The following is a 20,839-nucleotide window of genomic DNA, read 5'->3' on the forward strand; positions in this document are numbered from 1 at the left end:
ATTAATAAATTATTTCCTATTTAAAATGATCTTGCCTTTCATTTTATAGCAACTATTTAGTCATTTGTTTGGAGACCTTCTAGGAAAAAGGATAATGTATCTTTAGAAGTCGCAACATTTTATAAGAGCATGAATAGTATTAGAGCATAATGTAAACACCACATCCTAATAACATAGTTTAGAACAATTTCTACATTTGGCAAAACAGCTATCTCTTTTGAAACAGGATACTGCACCTTAAAATACCTCAGCTTTAGAAATATAAATATTTTTAATAGAAAAAAAACCTGACAAGGATTCCAGGTCAGTTTGGGATTATCCATATTAAAGGGGATCTTAATACAATGAATCTTTAACTAGCTTAACAAAAGTAAACCTATAAAACAAGGTAAACATATCAAAAGGGAATATGAAGGAAATGTTTCACTGGAAAGCTTCCTTAACAATTTCCCTACTCGCTTTGTTATTTTCTTTGACAATAAATCAATTCATAGAGTGCCTTTAAAAACAGAGGGAGCGCTGCCCGGTTCCCCCCCCCCCCTCCGCCCCGCATTCCTCAGCACATGAATCACTTGGGCTTCCTGTTTCCATAAGGCATTTCCTGTCCCCCCTCCCAAAATCACTTTTCTGCAGGAGAACAGCGGGAACCTGACAAAGTATCGACTTAAATAAACAGGGCCTTGCACTGCATCCAGCCCGGCGCTGCCTGATTCCGCAGCACGGGAAGGGGACGCCGGCTCGCTGGCCGCACACGCACACCGCGCTTTTCGGCTGTGCTGACATGCTTGCAGACAATCTGACATTTCCTTTTGCCAAGGGGACATTTTATGCACAGTCATTGTCTTAGTATTTGCCCATATTGTATGATTAGTCTTTATTTAAAAACAAATACCCAAACGCAAGGGATCGGGTATCAGATGGTAGCAGTTCTCTATTCTGTGCCTGCAACACCCTAATAACTGACCGGAACCTAATGCTGTGTTTTGCTTCTCACCAGTACTTGCATCTGCTTCACTTAAGGATGTCTCTGTGGACAGCAACGTTGAATATAAGACAGAAGGAAATCGTAACTAAGCAGTGCAAAAAAGAAAACAACACGATTTTCAAACAGTGCCTTGCCTTGCCTCTTTACATCCACCTTGTATTCTCTAAATTTACAGCCTGGGACCACTGATATAGCAGTCAGTACCTGTCTACTGGGGAAAAAAATACCCTAACGTTAACAGTGTTCAAGACTATGGTATGATACAGTATATACAGACAGCTGAAACCAAAAGTCAGAGGATTCAAAATCAGAGAAGAAGAATGTTTCATCAATCAGGTCTGGAAACTAATTCCAGCAATTGCTGATCTCAACAAGCTAGGTGATACGAGTTCTTTTTCAACTAGAACTAAGCGATGTAATGTAATCCTGGCTAATACAAAGACTATCAGCTATTATGCAAAGATTTATGTAGAATAATTGACTACAACAGGTATTTTCTCAATTAGTGGCTGTAACGATGAGCTTCGTTATGTTTTCAAGTGTGCATACAACACTTCTGCTTTTGTTAGATTCTTTGAGCAGTAAATCAGGATTTTGCTAGATGAGTGAATCAAAACACAACTGCTTATCAAAGCCTAGAAAACGCATGTGATGTTCAGATAATAACCTTAATTACAAATCCTGGAGCTAAATCTTTGCCTATTACCTGTTGCATAAAAGGAGCTTGCTCCCCAGATTCCATTTGCTGGGTTTGAACATCCTCATCACTGTCCGGTGGTTCCTCTTTGACTTTCACAGCCCCCACCTGCTGTCCTATTCTGTCATCCGCACCAGCACTGCTGCTCTCAGCCCTAGTGCTGGCACCGCTGGCGGGAGCTCGCTCTTCCTGCATCGAATGATCTCCATGAAGCTCTTCTTCAGCTTCCTCCAGGTGACTGCCAGGCTGCTTCAGCTGCTCAATGGACTTTGAGAGCATCTGGAAAGAGAAGATGGGGTGGGGGGGGAAGGCGAACAATTATTGACTCCTTTCACCGATGCCGAACGCTGTAGAGGATTTGCACAGACAAAATTAAAGCTTCCACAGCAACTACCATGTAGCTGTGCATTGCCAAAATATAATGTAGAGGGAAAAAAAAAACCCCAAAAGAACCAGAGTGCCTACGAAAAAGGTCAGGTTTTTTGCACTAGAAAATACTATGTACATACAGAGTGCTAAACAGTAACGCTAAGCTAAAATCAAGGCAGAATAATGAAAACATTACACATCTGTTACACTGTTATGGCTGGTAATCAAGAGTAATTAGTCTCCCTTCATATTCTTAAAACATAAATGCAGAAATTAATCTAATTACAATTCCCCATGATGCAAAATAATAACTCTAAGAAATAAGAAAAGTTTTAATGCAGTTTATATTTTGCTACAAGCAAATTGGGGAAAAGTCACACAAGCTTCTCAATTAAAGTATGAAGGCACCAAAAGTTGACAAAGGAGCAGTGAGAAAAGAGCTGCTGTCACCTCTTCTGTGGCACAAAGAGATACAAGAATGTCTGTCCATGCCTGGAAAGACCTTAGCTTTTATTGTGCACGGTACAGGCATCCCTATTCAAACAGTGATGATGTAACACAGCCACGCAGACAATGCTCTTTCTACACCATTAACGGCTATTGTAAAGCTCTGCTGAGGTATCAGATGCCTGAGGGTTGCAATCAAGTACAGTTTATGTTTTGCTATTTAAGATGCAGCAAATATATTCCAAAATAGTCCAAACATAATCCAAAAAGCCAAAACTGAAAAAATAAAATAATAATCACTGCTTTGTTGAGAGAGAGAGAGACACAAATCAGACATGCGTAAGCATCTGCAGGGTCAAGTGAGTAATTACCATTTACTCAACAGGCCCACTTGATCTCAAGCAAATACTGATTTGTATCACCAAGGTCAAATATACTGAGAGGGGAACACCCCCCCCCTTTCCCACCCCCCCCCCCACCATCACCACTACGTTTCACCATGACTCTTGCATCCCTCTTCCCATCTGCCTCCCCCTCCGCACAATTATCAACTCTTTCAAACTGAGTTGTTGCTAGTTCTATATGCTGAGCCAGTGGATGGCTTCAGTATCGCTGTGTTGTCACAGACCACGGATGGTCTAGTTTCATTCTGTTGCTAGTGAGTACAGAAAAATGCTACCCTAGTGAAGGGCAGGTATGTCATATAAACTATGGTCAAGAAGCTACATCTGGGTTCAGGAACTCCCACAAAGTCAACACGATCTGTTCGTGCAGTTCCAGTTGATGCTCTGATGCATAAGTGCCACATCAGTGGAGAAATAATTTCCACGATGGGAGTTTACAGGCTTCAGTCACAGCAAATCATAATTTTTGGGGCATAATGGGCGTTTGATGGCTTACTGAAAAGAAAAAATCAATCAAACAAACAAACAAACAAAAACAATCCTTTTCATTGCTGTAGTAACTGGTAAATCACAACACGCGTCTCCTGCGTGCTGCAAGTGGCGTGCTCTGAGCTGGGGAATCCTTATTACTGCAACTAATGCAGAGTGTCTCCATTTATTAAGCAGCATCTGGAAAATTTCTCAGATGAAGCCCATAAATCTTTCCCAGTTGTTTCTCAGGGGGTGATGCTGCCCAAGAAGGCACCGGAGCTAACTACGCATATTCAGCTCAGCTACACTCTGCTGTGTCCCTCAGTTTAACATCTGTGGGCAAGCCCTCTCCACTCCTCAGGCAGGAAAAGAAAGGCAGGTCTGGCTGCTCGGCTGGCCGCTAGCAAACAAATAGAAGCTGAAACATCTGTGCGACAGATAATCACACACAGCTACGAAAGTCATGATGCTGATCCATCTGTAACCCATTCCATGTGCCAGTTACTTGACATCAGGTGGGTTGCTCTGGAGGGAAAGCCAGAAGAAAATGAGTGCATGTCCACAGCAAAGTTAAGACACATATTTAGCTCATTACTGGTCTCCCTTCTTTTATGCTTTTTCACTTTTATGTCAGGCTCTTTCTTCTTCACGCTGCTGTATGGCACAGATCTGCTGCTGAGCTTTCTGAGGCAACACGTGATGGCCTGCAGTATATAATCTAGACATGGAACACCTTCAAAAGCTTTTTGCATGTAATCAGTGGAGCGACACAAGGACACGTAAGGGGCTGTGGAGACTTGTGATTCTGTGACTAGAGTGCTACTTGTGTGCATGTCAATTTGCAGTGCTCCTCTTTCGGGGCCTTCTCCCACGCCACGGAAGTCAGCCCACGACTTGCTCCAGACTTTGGTGACGGGACAAGCAAAACAAATTAAATTGGCTGTGCAGAGAAACTCTTTACATATATATGCAGAGTAGATTTTACAAAGTACATTCAAATTAATATCTTTACTGCAAAAATCTTTGTTAAAAACATCCCTTACACCATGAGTTAACAAAGCCACAGGCAAGGGCTATGAGGCCCTAGAGTCATGTTCTCTTGTATGACAGAGCATAATAAAAATGGGTGGATGGCTTGGGAAGCGGGGGGAGGAAAAAGCCAAAAACCACTCCTGCTGTTCACTCTGCTAAGCCACAGCTGACTCGTTTCTCCATATCACCACCATGCTTTCATATTTGTTAAAGTGGTTTTTAAAGGCGGTTTGGCCCCATCTCATTCCAGTAATTACATTAGTGGCATTACCAGGAGACTGCTCAGTCCTCCTAAGTCAGAAACAACTTACTTTATATTATACCTTCTGGTACTACAGTGGAAAATTAAGTATCTGGAGACATGCAAAGATATCAGTTTAGAGTCAATATTTCTATCTTATCTCCCTATCTAAAGCTGGATTACATAGCAGAAAATGAGTCCTGAATGAAACACTCCTTAAGTCCTTTCACTGTGTAGCTGGATACTTCTGCTTACACTTAATGTTTACATCTTCCACTTTAAATCTGCACTCACCATTTCTTCTGAATTTATCTGTAGGTAGAAGCAGGACTTTCTCCTCATTTTAATGCACATTTTTGATTGTGAGAATGAGATCGCTCAATATGAGTTTTAATAAGACTACATTTTAAAATAATAATAAACCCATGGTTTATTTCACTAATAAATTAGAATTGTACAGAATGGTCTTCTTTAAGCAGTACATGTTAGTGTTATGGGTATTTCAACTAAAGGAGTCACTCAAAGAAATGGCTTCATACTAATCTAACCTATATTTTTTCCCTTTTATTTTCAGGAAATTAAACTGTAAGGGATATGCATGAGCCAAAGTAAATAGTGGCAGCAGGAGAGGAAGCATTTACAGACATCAGCCCCACTGTATAACTGCAAGAGTCCAACCAAAAAAAGACATCAAACACAATCTAACCTGCTTGCTTCTACAGAGAAATGGAAGACTACGCATAAATAATCTGGACTTTGCAACAAACTATTCAACAAACTTCAGTTGCAGCCCCTACTTGTGTTTCTCCTTTTTGACAGTGAGCTTTTGTAAATACAGTATTTTAAATAAAAATGCCTTTACAAAGACAGAAAGCACAAAATCCTGCATACATTCATTCCCATAATTAATTGCTCATTAATTGTTCATACGTGGCAGTCATTTCTAAGAAACCGTGGACATGTTTTCAGAACACACTTTTCTCCTCCTCTTCTATGGCTGTAGGACTGCTTTCACCAGCTGTGTACATTGTTAGGAGTACTGAAACAACTTGAGACCTGCTTACTGTTGTCTCTTTTACTTGTGTAGTAGAAAGATTCTAAAGGAAGTATTTACCTTTAAAAATCACTCTTGTGCTTTGTGGCTTAAACATTAGTTCTCAGCAAAGGAGAAATTGCCCTGGGCATTTTTCAGTTCCAAACACAACCAACTGTTTCTGTAGTTTTTGTTCAAACAATCCTCTGCTACAAACAATATTTGAAAGAAGAAATGTGCTACCTCTCACCTTCAAAAGATGCTAGTCAGATGTGTAAACTGGAAAGCCAAAACCTCAGGTGTAATATGTTTAATGAAACTAGATCAATTTACTCCAGCTGAACCTGCTGCACTCTTCTGTATTTCATTAAATATCACTCAGAAAAGTGAATGATTAATCTGGGGTTAAATGTATCTTTTCAATATTCCTACTGACAAATAATCTTCCTATTTATTCCATCAATAAATCAAAAGAAATGTTTATATTATTAATTTTGATAAGCAGATATCAGTCAATTATGATCACAAAAGCACTAATGAATTTTCACTGTTATGGATTTTCTACCTCAGTCTTACCCAGCCACTGGTTCCCTATACAAAGATGCTTTAACCCAATTAACATCCTGGAATGAAAACTGAAATTCAGGTAATCCTTATCTAAGCTTTAAAATTATCTACACTTTAGTGCACACTACCAACTGCCCCTTTATTTTAATCTTAATCTAAAACAGAGAGGAGAATATTAACATTGAAAACAGAACATCAAAATCCTATGCATACATTATTTTAAGAACATTATGTAGGGTTTTCACACTCATCAAATGAAACCTTGGTCCCAGAGAAGACAGTGCTAGTTCAGCTTCAGCTTCAGCAGACCTTTATTCATTGTATGTGACAAAAATAACCTTTAAAGACAGAGGGTTTTGTTCATGTACTCTTCTCATTATGACTTCTGAGATTTTCTTGAATGTAGACTACTGCTAGGGGCTTTGAGCTTACGTGAGTTGCATCAGAATCACCTTTTTTTTTCTGCAAGTGACGGGGTCAGAGCTTTTCAGATACAGAAATACACATATAACATCAAGATTTTAAAGTTTTTAATGCAGGAGTGGTCTTTTGGTACCCGATTGCAGTAATTTTAACTGGGGATTTCAGACTTTGGACTCCCTTTATTGACCAGAATGGAGATCTGCAATGGTGATCAAAGGGCCGTGCGAGGAAATAAACTGTCATTCAGACAGAAGTATATTAAAGCTGACAACAGCAAAGCCGATCTTCCTTAAGACAAGTAGAGTTCAGGTTACTGCACATTCATTATTATTTTTTCCCCAGAAAGCTGGGACGAGGGTTTCTACTATTGTTGAACGGGATGTCAACGTTTGCAGACTGTTTTCAGAAGGTCAGTGTACTAGATCCCGTAGGTATAAATGTCAGACTTCAGGGGAGACGTATTCCTTTTCCCACATCAAAAGCCTGGCATCTGACAGCTGACCAGAAATAATCCATAGGGGATCTTCTCTTTGTTATTAAGGACAGAGGCACACCTCTTGGCAATGATTTGCTTCTTTGCAGAATGGAAATGATCCAGGGGAATTCTTTACCTCTGACCTATGTTAGATTTTCCTTGTTATCGCCCTCACAGCAGCACTGGCTTGCTGCTGAAGTATATTCTTTTCTCAAAGAAAAGAAATGGCTTTTTAATACAAGAAAAACACAAGATCAATGGGGTGGGGAGGAACTTGCTCTCTTCCTCTTTTTGTTGTGTTCACCTATATGTCCACCAGAAAGACCTGACCAAAAACATTTGTCAGGGAGTGCTGACACATGCTGTATTGTCTTAGTTCAGGGCAAACATTCAGGTTCTGTTGAAATACGTTAAAGCTTTAAGCACCTGAAGTGCTAAACACAAGGAAAAAAGGAAATAGGAATGGAAAAGAAAAAGAAGGTATTAGCTTGCTCTAAGCTCTTGGTCAACTGGCATTTCATAGTCTTATCAGCGTAAAATGGCATTCCTTATTAAAAGAAAACAACTACACACACCGCCCTCCCCCTGTTTTTCAAGACTGAAAAGGAGAGAATTAACGGCTGTGTGCAGATTTCATTTTACAGCCAATGAACAGAAAAGTAAGGGACAGAACAATGGAAATAAATAACAAGTGTATGTATTCACTTGACAAATGCCTGAACTTGTCCTAAGAAATCGGAATATATTGGATTGGCTTGTTACATCTACTGTTTTAAGGTTCTACTAACTCTGTTTTGCAGAGTTCAAGTTCGAATGTAAACTATGCAAATTATATAATGAACAAATAACTTCAATTGCAAACAGAAGCAAGTTTTAAGAATTAAGAAAGTATATACCACCATGCTAGCAGAGTCCAAAAACCTTATGTAGGCACAGGTCTTCAGCCTGAACCTTTAAGTTAGAGGGTTAAAGAATGCAGTTTTGAATTCAGTATTGAAAAGCCACTCCCTGATTTGATTTAATCTTTTCTCATTCCCTTGTCTGTGGGCTGCCTTTAAATTCCAGTTTTTAGAAATCAGGATTCTTAAGCATGCAAGAAAGCCCCCTAGCTCTCTGTACACTTGCAGAAGGCTGATACATGATTAGAACAGTGACATTTTTCAGTACTATTCATCAGAACAGTTCTTCTGAGAACTGTGCTTTAGAAGAACCTAGATGCTACAAAGTCTGATAAACCACCCATGTCCTCAGATAACACACTACTTTTCTGTGTCTGTGGCACGATCCTATTCCTCCTTAGCTGTCTGCTGCTCTGATGAGTTACTGTGCTCCCAATGATGGCTAGCTGCTCTGGGAGTAGGGATAAAGGTGACTGAGAAGCTACTGGGGCAAAGGAAGTAGGTTAGGGAGGTTCAAGGCAGTGAAAGGCTCTAGGACAAACTTAAATTTCTAGTCTCTGCATATGTGTATAGCCTGGACTATAGAGATTAAAAGCTAGGTTCACTAGTTTAAAAGGAGGAATCATTTTGTCTCTGTATCTAAATCAAGTATGAGATGGAGTTATTCTCTTTAGCATGCATTTTCATTGCACTTTAACTCAGGAAAAAAAAAGTTACTGAACCAAGCGTTATCCCAAACCAGCTGCACTCATTTCACTTCTTGAGCCAGCCTAGTTCCTGTGAGGTGCAATGTGTTCCTGGTCCTATGTGACCAGGAATATGTTTCTGTGGCTGAAGCTTAATTTTCACATTCAGGACAAATGTGGCTATATGCTACAGCACATATTCCCCAAATGCTATGGGAGAATTTATGTAAATAAGCACATGATCTAACAAAAACATGTCAGTGGGGTTCTCTGCTTTGTGAGGAATGCATGAACCGGTCGGTTTGTAGTGAATACCCAACAAATAGCACAAAGTCTCTGTACTTTACCAGTAATTTTTTTTTTTTTCTTTTCAGACAATTGAGGGCAGGTGAAATATTTTCAAAACCTGAGGCTACGAGATATACATATGCCATCTTTATTAAACATATGGAATGCATACTCAAAGGAAAGCCAACTGGAGTCCTAGTTGAGTAATCAAAACACCCAAGCTGAGAGGGGTTAACATGCAAGGATCAGCTCTGAACTTTGAAGTTTTCTGGTCTTCATTTTTCCTAATTAAGACAAGATTTAATAACCAAACCACTGTACAAACTATGTACTTAAACTCTAGGTTTGTTTCTAATTTTGTTGGGAATTCTTAGTAGATTCCAAAGAATCAGTACCCCTGAGAAGTTCAGCAACTAAGGTGGACCGATTCTTTTTTCATATTTGCCTCTTATACAGTTATTAATTAACCCTCAAAGAAAAGAAGACAACTAAAAATCCATTGTTAATATATTTGGAAAGCTATGTATTAAGTGCAGAAAAACATTATTGTGCTAAAAGCATTTAATTACTTGAATAACTTTTAATGCAGGGAACAGCATCACATTTGTTGTCAAAGCATTAACTCTCGATAAATCTACTTAGATTCTGCCGCTCTTTGTTTATTAATGGATGGTCCCTTTTCATCTTCCCCCCCCACCTCAGAATAAGGTGCTGCTTTGCAGGGAAAGAGGGGCACAATTCAACTCTGTAACTGATGTCAGCAATAGCACTTTCTTCTCTTTCTCCTTATATGGTAATTTTGTATCACCATAGAGATAACAGACTTTCACATTAGTAATTGACTTACAGAGAAAAAGTTGGTTGGACGATAGCCAATTAAAAATTTATCCAGATGTTTAATATGTTTCTTACACAGAAATGTTAATTACACCAGCTGATTGAGTTCAAATGAGTTATGTATTTACTCCACATTCTAGTCCACAAGCAGGCTTAGAATACAGTTTAAAGACAGCTGAATGAAATGACTGGCTGAAGCTCAAAAGCACTCAATAAAAAGCTGGACAGAAACCCAGCAAACTCTAAGGCACCCTTTGCTGTTCAACAGGAAATCACCTGTAATCTAAACCTGTAAAATACGTTGAATGTTACTTTGTTGCATTGTGTTCTTAGGGATGTCAGATTACCTTTGTAGCCAATTTCAGAGAGCTGAAAATGAAAATCTAAACAAATGTACACAACAACTATGCATAAACAAGATCCTCATGCAAGAACCTGCCTACTGTCCCTGAACACATGGTGCCAACACCTGAACTTCCTTCTTAGTTTTCAACCTTTACATTTTTTGGAAATCCCTTAGTTTGGGAACTCACCTTATTCATATGGATCTGCTGCTGGTACTGTTTCTGCTTCTCCAAAAATTGTTGGTGTTGCTGCTGGATGACCAGCTGGGCCAAAGTACTCTGAGGAAGAGGAGCTGACTGGGTTCGATTCAGTGGCCTGTGACGAGGCAGTTTGTGGGCAGCTCTTATGCCAGGTGAGACTCTCTCCTTCGCTGCTAAAGGAGACTGTGGATGAAGAGGAACCGCTCCTGCAAAACAGGGACATTTCACTCCCGTGTGAAGGACAACAAACTAATAGTTCTATGAGGAAAGAAAGCTTTCAGTGAGAAGAGGGGTGTATATTGCAGAACTCTGCAGTGCTGATGCAGTGGGACATGTACCACGTGCCTTGCCATGCTGAGAAGTTCAGCAGCTGCAAAAGAATGTGATGAAGTAATCGTTTTCTCTTTTCTGTAATCACTGAATTCTTTCAGGCTAACAGACTGGAGCAGAATCACCAAAGGGGGAAAACAAAGATTTTTTTCTCCCATCCTTCCACTTTTCCCAATGATTAGGGCGTATAGTATCTGTATTACCACATTTAATGTGAATGCAAATGTCATTTAAAATGCCTTAAATTATTATTATGTTGAAGCCTCAATCATTACCAGTCACAAGAAGTTTTTGCTGTCTCATTTGTTCTTTCAGTAGCAGGTGCTGCAAAAGAGCCTGGTGGCTGCTATTTGGCTTTCCCTCCAAAGCAACGTGAGGATGAGTTGAGGATGGAGGAATGCTCCCCCCATATTGTCCAGCCAAGGCCACTCCTTGTCTGAGAGACTGGGTCTCCCCCTTCTGCTTTTCTTTGAATGATGACGAAGCCTGTCAAAGAACAATGGCATTGGTAACTGCTTTCCATACTCCTGGCCTCTTACATCTCTGGTTGCATAGATGGTCTTACGTCATACTTTATGAATGCACACAGAAGAAAAGGTTAACATCCCTATCTTACACATTGTGAGATGGAAAAGGAGGAAGAACATGCCAGTTAAACGTAACACTGTGAGAAACCAAGTAATGAAACCACTTGTAAAAAATCAGTAATAAAAGCCAAAGCATAAGGAACTACTAGTTAGAACGTTATTAATGAAAAGACAAGACCTATCCTTTAAATTCCTAAAGACCTTCCGCCAGTCTCCTGCACAGGAAAATAGGGGATCAGAGGAAATAGTTTCCATTGAGTTTGGAGTAGGCAAGGCTTGGATTTTTATGTAACGTTCCATCAGATAGCAAGACATTCAGCAAAACAAAATAGTTACCTGTAGTAGTGGGAAGCTATTACTTTTCCTGGAGCATTCCCTGACTCCCTGAAGGACAGCACAAAGGTAAGTTTTAGCCTTTGCAAAGTAAATTTGCATAGTTAAACTCTCATCTACAGAATAATCAGGAGCTGATGAATGTGTGTGGCATTTGAAAGTGCCCTTATAAATTGCACAGTTACTGATTTAAAGCATTTGGAAGTTTTGGTCCTTCAGCATAGCAAATGTGCTTTGTATTTCTTTGTTCTTTGTCTAGTTTTAAAAATATTATTTCTTGAAAGAGCAGTTGCAGCAGAATGACAATTTTTACAGTAAGAATAACAACCTAATAGAAGAAAGCATGTTGAGGTTTGCAGATAATCACTTATGGTATGCCATGGTAAAAACAGTACCCCTGATAATCTAAATCCCATATATTCTAATGAGGCAAACGAAGTTTTTCATTAATATTTTTTGGGTGCATGCTTACTTCACACTCTGATATCACCCTTCCCTGAAAAACACCAAAGTAAACTTTAATCAGTCTGCAACTGCTGATTCTGGTAACAGAAATAAACATTGCTCGCATAAATCCACCCCTTTGTTTTTTCTAATGCCAAAAGTAATATTCAGTGCCAGCTGGCCACATCAAAAGCTCACATGATTTGAGTGAGAAAATTCAACATATTTTCATTTCCATTTTAATGTTATAAAATTACTTTGAAGCTAGTTATATTTTTTTTTGTGAAATAGCTAAGAAAATTTTGATGATATCGGCTGGAAAAGTAAGCATTTCTTTTCATGACCAGTTCAATTTTTCCATCCCTTGAAAATAATAATAATTTACGTACAAGTATCTCATGAAAGGCTTCTAGAGAACTGAGCTTACACATTTTTATTTGCAAAGTTCTCTATCTGATGTTAAAGTTCTGGACTGCAGCAATATATTATTGGTGAGAACAGTAATGTACTGAAAAAGACATAAAATAGCATGAAACTTTAATTTGAAACTGCAATTAAGTAGTACTGATTACAAACCACAGCAGCCTGTACATAGAAAGCTGTATTTACACCCCTAATGGTTTTACAGAAATTAACAACTCATGTTCCGAGAAATGTGAGTTGCTAAACTTCAGGATTTACACACTGTTGTATTGAACCTCCACAGAATTTGTATCACTATTTTTAGCTATTTTTTTTCTGGAAATCAGAAAAGGTAAGTTTTGACCAGTGGCAAGATTTTCAGATATTTTACTGAGCCTCAGATTTCACCTCTAAATTCCTGTAACTTGGTTTAGATCTAAATATCCTTACCCATCAGGATGGATTTCCACATATACCATGTCCATGTTTTTGAACATTTAATGTATTAATTTAACATTTTGTTCTAAGGTGATTGCTGCAGACTGAACAAAGGCTATGTGAATGTAAGTTGTCATTAAAATATTAAGCGTTTTTAACCTATCACAGATTTTATATGTCTGTTTGATAGTACACCCCTCAAATTACAAACCTAGCCGCAGGAATACTAGTCTTCCCCTCCTGCGCTCCAGCCCAGATTAGGTTGCTACTGGAATCACATAAAAAGTTACAGGTGCTGTACTTTGCCAGGTAGGGTCGATCATATAACTTGAACTTCTATACTAAATGATCTCCTCCCATAGTTCTCACCATGTCTGAAATCCATTAGCTGATTTCTAGACATGAATGCAACGCACGTGGCACGTACATCACTAAACTCCTCACTCTCACTTGTTGATTCCGGATGAAGAATGATTATTGTTTTCAAGTTGTGCCCCTAAATGTTCTGATGTTGCCCAATGCAAGAAAAAAAAAAATAATCTGGTTCTTACTCTGCATTGCTTATGTTCCAAAATGCTAAAGAAAGAGAATAAATCAGAAAGTGGGGTTTCAGGAAGCAAAAATAGACAGGAAGGCTTGAGACTGGTCACTTACACTGAGTTGAGGTTGCACTGCTGGAAGTCCCAAGGTAATGTTGGGCAGAGAAGGGGATGTGTACAGACTCAACAAGTTCACTGATTCATCCTGTATCAAAAGGCGTTGCTGTGAAACCAGATGCTGGAATAAAGGGGAAAAACAACAGAGGCATAATCTCCAAGCTTTTTATCTTGTTTACTTTATCTTTGTTATCCTGCTACATTGAAAGCTAGTTATGTATCATGCATTGGTTCCAGTTAAGAAAAATTACTGTCCCTGTGAAAAAGCTATTGATATTTCTTAATAAAACAACTGATATATGTCTGGGATTATTTCTTGGTCCATAAATCAAATTTCCACACAAAACCAAAATCTTGAGAAAACCTTCTCATCAACTTCTCATCAGCTCAACATCAGTTCTTCTCATCAACTGCATTTTCACTCCTAGAATCTCAGTGGGAATTTAGCCAATGAATTAAGGAATATATCAAAGGTGTCACAAATACGGATGTATTAGACTTTTACTTAACCATGGTTATTGTATTTTTTGCTATAGGATATGAAATGTGGTATCTACATAGTCCATGTATTTTCTTGCTCAGATTGTGATATGGGGCTGTTTCAGGCACATTTTTTACTTCCATTGACATGGGAATTGTGGATTGAAAGTGAGGCAGATTGCCACATCTGCCATTTAAATAAACGTACCACCTCTCTCTCCATATGCGTACATACAAACTAAGCATCCTATCATTCTCTGATGGTGGGATACCCCTCACAGCCTTCCTATTTCCATTCAAGTTGAAATCTTTAACATTTCTTTTGAAGCTTTGTGATATAATTTTCAAGGACATGGAATTGCTGATATATCTTTAATTACTGTCAAGTAAAACCAGACATACTACAAAGATCACCCTCTGCCTTTCCATTCTAGATTCATTGGGAAGAAACATAAAAAGTTACATTACCACAACAGGAATCTTTTTGAAGCCTTTGCCTTTCTGCTTTAACAGTCATGTTTTTCAACATGTGGTCTAGTATAGTTGCTTAAATTACATTTTCTGTTTAACTCTTGCTTCCCTCCCAGAACTTTAACACAATAAGACCTACAAAGGTCTTATTAGACTTAGGAACTCTGGCATGATATGGTCCCCAAGGGAACAACATCCTTGAAAAAGAATACCCTGTGTAACAGTATGACACAGTGACTGCTTTCTTCCCAAACAAAAAGCATATGGGACTCCAATAATAGACCACCTCCAAGAGGGATACTGCACACTCGGGCTTTGACTAAAGTAAATATAATAACTTGTCAAGCATGTTGTGGGGAGCTGTAGATTTTCCCCTGGACAAACCTGGAATATCAATTAACTCTGTAAAATACTTTGTGCTAATACAATGCAACTTCAGACCATCAATGAAGAGTGGTTAAGCACAAAAACACAGGATGTTATTCCAAAACATAACCTTCCTCATACAGTTTGTTTGGAGATACGACCTATCACTGAGACAATAACAGTAGAAGTCTATCTTTGTCATTTTCTTTTGGTACCTAGGGAATGTCAACAGATAGCATACAAAACAAAGAAGCTTCACTTGTATATTACATTAATTCCTGGCTAACAGTGTCTTGCCTTGATAACATCCACCTTTGACCACGAATAAAATCAAGTATGTCAAGACTACGGACATAATATTGAGGGAGACCACAAAGATTTAACTGAAAAAGACACTGCAGCAATTCTAATATGCTTCCTAAAATACAATTGAATTTGTAGCAAGGCCAGCATCTATACAGAGCCACTTCAAAGATATATGTTTCCTTTTTGGTTCTCAGCATGTCACTATTGCCTTCTAAGATTTGAATTAACAAATGTAACAGTGGCGAGGCGTATAGAAGTAAAGCACACTCCCACATGGAGTCAGGCATGATTGTTTCATAAGGCAGAATGTTATGTACAATGGGCATTTAATATTGAAAACAGAAATTTGATAGTAAGAGCATTTCCATCCAATTCTAAATACTGTTAATAATCACTAATTTTCATTTGTGAAGGCAAGGGTAATATTAGCCGAAGCATCAGTAAACTTCATCTCCCCCAGTGTTTGGTAGCCCACCTGCATAGGTTAAGGTCAACTGCATGACCCCAGTTGTAGTTTTTCTTTTTACACAGTTGACAATACATCAAAATGGTGGCACAAACTGTAACTGCCAGCTGTGTCACTCAGTAGCACAAGGGCTAAGCCGTGGTCCTCTTCTTACATGCAGACCTAAATTACCCCAAAGAGCAACTCGCACCTCTATGTACTTACTGGGTCCACAGATCCTGCTTCCTGGCATTTAAAATAGGCTGTCAACAGTTACCCTCTTTCTTAAGCTACAGTATAATAACTGTCACAGTACATGATGATCACCAAGTAACCATGATTCATTATTGTACTTCTATTTTGGTACCGGGACCTGTTGCGAATCAGGAACACCTATTCCACGTGTGCAGGTTTACCTGCTCATTTACACATTGAGGGGTGAAGAGGAAACATTTTGACTTTAATACTTCTAAATCTACAGTTAGATAGTCAAAGCTTTGAACATTCACAATTACGATTTTATTTCTTAAGGCATTTGGGGGGGGGGTGTTTTTGCTTATTAATTGGACTCTTCACACACGCCCGAAGCAAACCTCAGCAGCTGGTCGGAAACCCACACCTATAGCCACTACCCACTGGCAAAGAGCACCTCAATGAACCGAGTATCAGAAACATGGTGCTGTGGGGTTGCACAAATCAAGTATGTCTTTATCTGCCATGTGTGTCATTTATGTCTCTTAGAAAATCAGGCAATATTCTAGAAAATGCTGCTCTCTAAAGCACAAATGAAAGAAAATGATCTGAAACCTGCTTACTGCCATTGGAAACTTTCCATTGCATGCAATGGCTTTTGCTCAGGCCGTGACTGCCTAATATTCATCATTTCATATGACTAAGGCAGTTTTCCCTCTGAACTCATGGGACGTGCTGTGCAGAGGCTCAATCCTGCTTGCATTTCTCATGCAAGTAAGATTTAGCCCCAGCACAGCAGGTGACCTGAAAGTGTACGGCATGCTACAAGAGACAAATAGTTACTGCGGTGAACCTTGATGATACTGGAGACAACTGGGCCTAATAAAAACAGCATTTTATTTATAAGGTGCAATTAAAATCCTCAGTTTAACTTTCAAGTTTCATATAATGAGGCCAGTGTTTTAAGAAATGGGGCTAAAAGTACCGTTAAGGGAACTGTGATAGCACAAGTTTATCTGCAAAAAATGTAGCATTTGCAGCGCACCTTTGTTCATTCAGAAAAATGTAAATGTCTACCCACCAGGCTGACTGCTCCGGAGGGTAAGCCACTTAAAAGTCTCACTATTCAACTGGATATGGCAAAAATACTCTAAAAATCTGTTTCATTACTGATAATGCTCTAATTCTGTCAATGCACTAAAGTGTGATCATTTACGGTACTGACTCATGTTTTACTGGTAAATGGTTCTCTGTCATGGCAACCCGTTTTCCCCCAGCAAAAAGTGTTTTATTTGCTGCCATGAAAACCGCAGCTATCCACCCACTCAAACATGAGCACAACACTTACTGCAAATGTCACAACAACGATTATGAAACAACAGCAATGTGAGTCATGCAGGACTACAGCAAAACAAGCGGTATTTTTGGTGATTTTGGAACACTTATCCTATTATTAGAAACTTCTGTACTTGGTGTAGCTGATGAAAAATTGATTAGATATATAGCTTTTGAGAGCTGGAAGCTAATGCTGAACTAGAAAAGAGATACATAACATTTTGGCTGCTGCTAAACTACCAAAGAAAATCCCAGTGAAATCATAATGCCCACAAGACCCAGCATTAATAGTCAAGTAACCGGAGAGGTAAAGAAATCCCCAACTGGATCCAGAAATGGAAGTCAGTAGTTTCAACTTCCTAGCACGCTTCCAGCAAGCTAAGTGATGGACTCCAGCATGCAGAGTCCTGATGTCTAAAGGAACTTTTTAGGCTCATTTGAGCATCTGTGATCGTGTGCTGGGGCTGTAACTTCTGATGTCTGACACAGCAATGGCAAATGATACGCTATTCAGTGTTCTATTAAGAAACTGAATATAACTCTGCTGTTAAGAAACAGAGTGCAAGTTGCTGGTTGTCTCCCAAAACGGAGACCACCACCTTGATCAGACTCTATGCATGTCTGAGGGTGGTTCAGCACTGTGGGCAAATCTCTGGGAACTAACATGCAAAGTAACAAGCACCATGTATCAGTCTGAGACATTATTCCCTTTGCGTTCTGTAGTATCCTCAAGTCAGTAAAAGATCCAATTGTACAAGGTTTCCTGCTTAATATAGCACCAAACCCCAAACATTACAAGCTCCTATCTAAAACATTCCCAATATTAAAGTATACAATTTAATTCCTCTGAACTAGGATCTGATCTGGTCCAAATGATGGGTCTTACTCTGCATCATTTACATTTCTTTGCAATAACATGCAGGGGGGCTATGAGGCAAGACCACATGTTAACCATCAATGCAATTTTTTTTTCTTTTTGGTTACGGGCCAGAGAGAGGCTACTAATCAGTGCACAGAGGTCACCCAACTGCCCCCTGGATCATAGTTCACACACACAATTAATTCATTATGGGGAAAAGTCACTGCTGGAGTTTGAACTGCCCATTCCAGGTTTTTTTGAGGTGAATGTCCTGCCACTGACCTGGAGAAACAGCTCCATTTGCTAAAACTCTGTTAAATCACATTTTCTTATGGAATTTTTCTAACATAAACAGTATAAACCAACAACTAAGAGAAAACTTTGCCAAAAGCAAAGCAGGAATTTCCATAAGTATAGGCACTGGATGCAGAATATTGTGAAATTTTATTCTCCCTTAGTTGCATTAATTTATTGTCCCTTTACAATATTGCCACTGAAAGCATGACTTTGGCATGTCACCTATGCTAAATGAGGTTCATCACAACCGGTTTACCATCTGCATTCCTACTGTTATAGGCACGTATGTGTGAAACAGAATAAGGAGCAGTTAAGATTCCTTCTATGTACAATCTCGCTTTACAAAACAAGTATCCCAGATTCCTGGCATGTCAGTTATGTTGATAAGTACTGCTCTGATAAGGAAATTGAGGTACAGTAAAATAAAAGGCAGATGTGGAAAAGTATTTAGCCACCTAACTCCGATACCATGATTAAGCAGCCATCTGAACCTGGGACCACCTTAACTCATAAGTGCTAGGGTCACCAATGCCTAAATCACTATTTTGCATGTGAAAGTTCTTCATCAGCTGTCAGTACTCTGCATCTCTTCAGGCTTTTCCAGAAGGTAATGTTCTGTGATAAAAATGCTTCCAAGTTTCTTCTGTAGCTTGCTCCTGCTCTTCCAGCAGTATCACTGATGCTTTTGTTTGGACTTTTGTTACTAAAAAGTGTCCTGAACATGCATCTCATATATGAAGATGTATCTCATATACTTCTCATATACTGTGATGTCAGCCTGCAGTGTCCCAGTATCCCTGATTATACTTTCTGCAATTACTCTACCTGTGAGTATCGTCACAAATCTCTCCAGTCTAGAAATCAGAGCCCTGACCTACCCCATAAAGAGTCTTACCTCAGCTTGAATGTTAGAGGGCAAACCCGAGCTTTCATTTTCTGTTATACTGCTGGTCGGACCGTTGCTTGGGGAACTGGGACCTGATCCCGGGGAGCTGCTACTGACTGAGGATTCTGAAAAACAGATTAAGCATACATGAGTTTCACACTGGAAAGGGACACATGATTAATTGCATACTCTTCAAGGCCAGGTTTGGTTTTTTTGCTGTTGAAAAGTATCTATCAGTTGTGAAAGAGCTATTTACTTACATTAAATATTTTTACTTCGTTCTGTATCTCTGTTAGTTTTCCTTTTACAGTACTAGTGAGGAAAGATACTCTTGGTCTTTCCCCGTCTGATCCGCCTGCTTTAGAAAGGAAGAACGTAGTATTTATTTTTTCCCACAAAGATGGCATGATACTTAGTAGCAGGCAGAGATACAGACAGAGAACTTGTAATGAGTGAAAAGAAAATAAAGTCTTTTCCCTTTAATTGCAGAGTCCTGCCTCTGTCAGAGATCAAAATGCCAGAGATAGCAGGCTTGCAAAGATCATGATAACATGTCATCAATTCATGAGGCCTACTGCCAACCCCTGTCTGTTTAGAAAGGGGATGAGCCTGTTGTGACTAATCATTCTAATCATTATATATGCAAGTAATAATGGCAAAATCCACACCACTTTCACTACAGTTGTGGCAGACATATGAAGAAATACTTACAGCATACAAAAATCTTACAATAGCATTTAAAAGGCGGTATTACTATCTTGATTTAAAATTTCCCACATTCTAAGACAAAGGGGAAGAGGATGATCTCATTGTGTGTTGTTGCACAGAGTTATTGTAATCCTACACTACCATAAATTAACGTAATGGAAACAGTTAACAAGGTTAAAGACAGAAGAGTGCAGCATTAGTAGCTTTCAAATTAAAGTACTGACGAAGTTAGAATAATCAGTATCTAAATGTGGCAGTAAATATTGTACAGACAATTTTTGCTTCCTCACTCTTTCTGCCTTAGTTCACATGGAAAAATACATCCTCACTTTGAAATTATTTGGCGATTTCCTAGCTGTTGCTCGGACCTGTTGCTCTTAGAAGAGCTACTTCAATTTACTGATGGGAATCTCCACCCAGCTATACTAACTGGTCAGGAAAGGTTCTTGCATTGTATTCTCACTAGTTTTCATAGAAGACCAGGAACACAAACTAACTCTTTTTTCTCTGTGCTTTAAAAATGACAATAGCACTTGTTTTATAAACAGGCATTTAAATAAAGGAATATTCTCAGTTGAAAGAATTTAAAAAAAAAAGGAGAAGGGAAGTTTTTATTATGAAAGGTGCAAAATGTCATGTAGTAGATGTTAATAATGACAATCTGTAAGGCTCTGAATTCTTGTCAGAGCTAGGAGGAGAATACATTTATTTTCACATTTCTGCTCTTTCAGTGGCTGCAGAGAAAATATCCTGGGACAGGATTTTGGTTTGTATCTTGTGAGCACATGAAATATGAAGAAAACAGTTAAAATGAAGGATGTGGAGATCAAGAATCTTCTAAGAGCTTCTGCAAATGGAAATAGTAAATCAGCTGTAAAAAATTCCAATCTAGAAATAACTTGTAG

General features: G+C 38.9%; 1 protein-coding gene across 1 annotated transcript in view; it reads right to left on the reverse strand.

Moving 5' to 3' along the window:
* Window positions 1-20,839, reverse strand: part of HDAC9 (histone deacetylase 9) — a gene marked incomplete at its 3' end in the record, with an annotated part of 272,117 nt that overhangs the window by 175,975 nt on the left and 75,303 nt on the right. Inside the window, exons 8-12 of the mRNA XM_084260475.1 lie at window positions 19,236-19,351; window positions 13,588-13,710; window positions 11,005-11,215; window positions 10,388-10,605; window positions 1,692-1,961 (exon numbers count right to left, since the gene is read on the reverse strand). Coding sequence (XP_084116601.1) covers window positions 1,692-1,961; window positions 10,388-10,605; window positions 11,005-11,215; window positions 13,588-13,710; window positions 19,236-19,351 — 938 coding nt within the window. The remainder of the gene's footprint in view (window positions 1-1,691; window positions 1,962-10,387; window positions 10,606-11,004; window positions 11,216-13,587; window positions 13,711-19,235; window positions 19,352-20,839) is intronic.

The sequence above is a fragment of the Gallinula chloropus genome (assembly GCF_964237585.1).
Source record: "Gallinula chloropus genome assembly, chromosome: 2".
NCBI classification, from domain to species: domain Eukaryota; kingdom Metazoa; phylum Chordata; class Aves; order Gruiformes; family Rallidae; genus Gallinula; species Gallinula chloropus.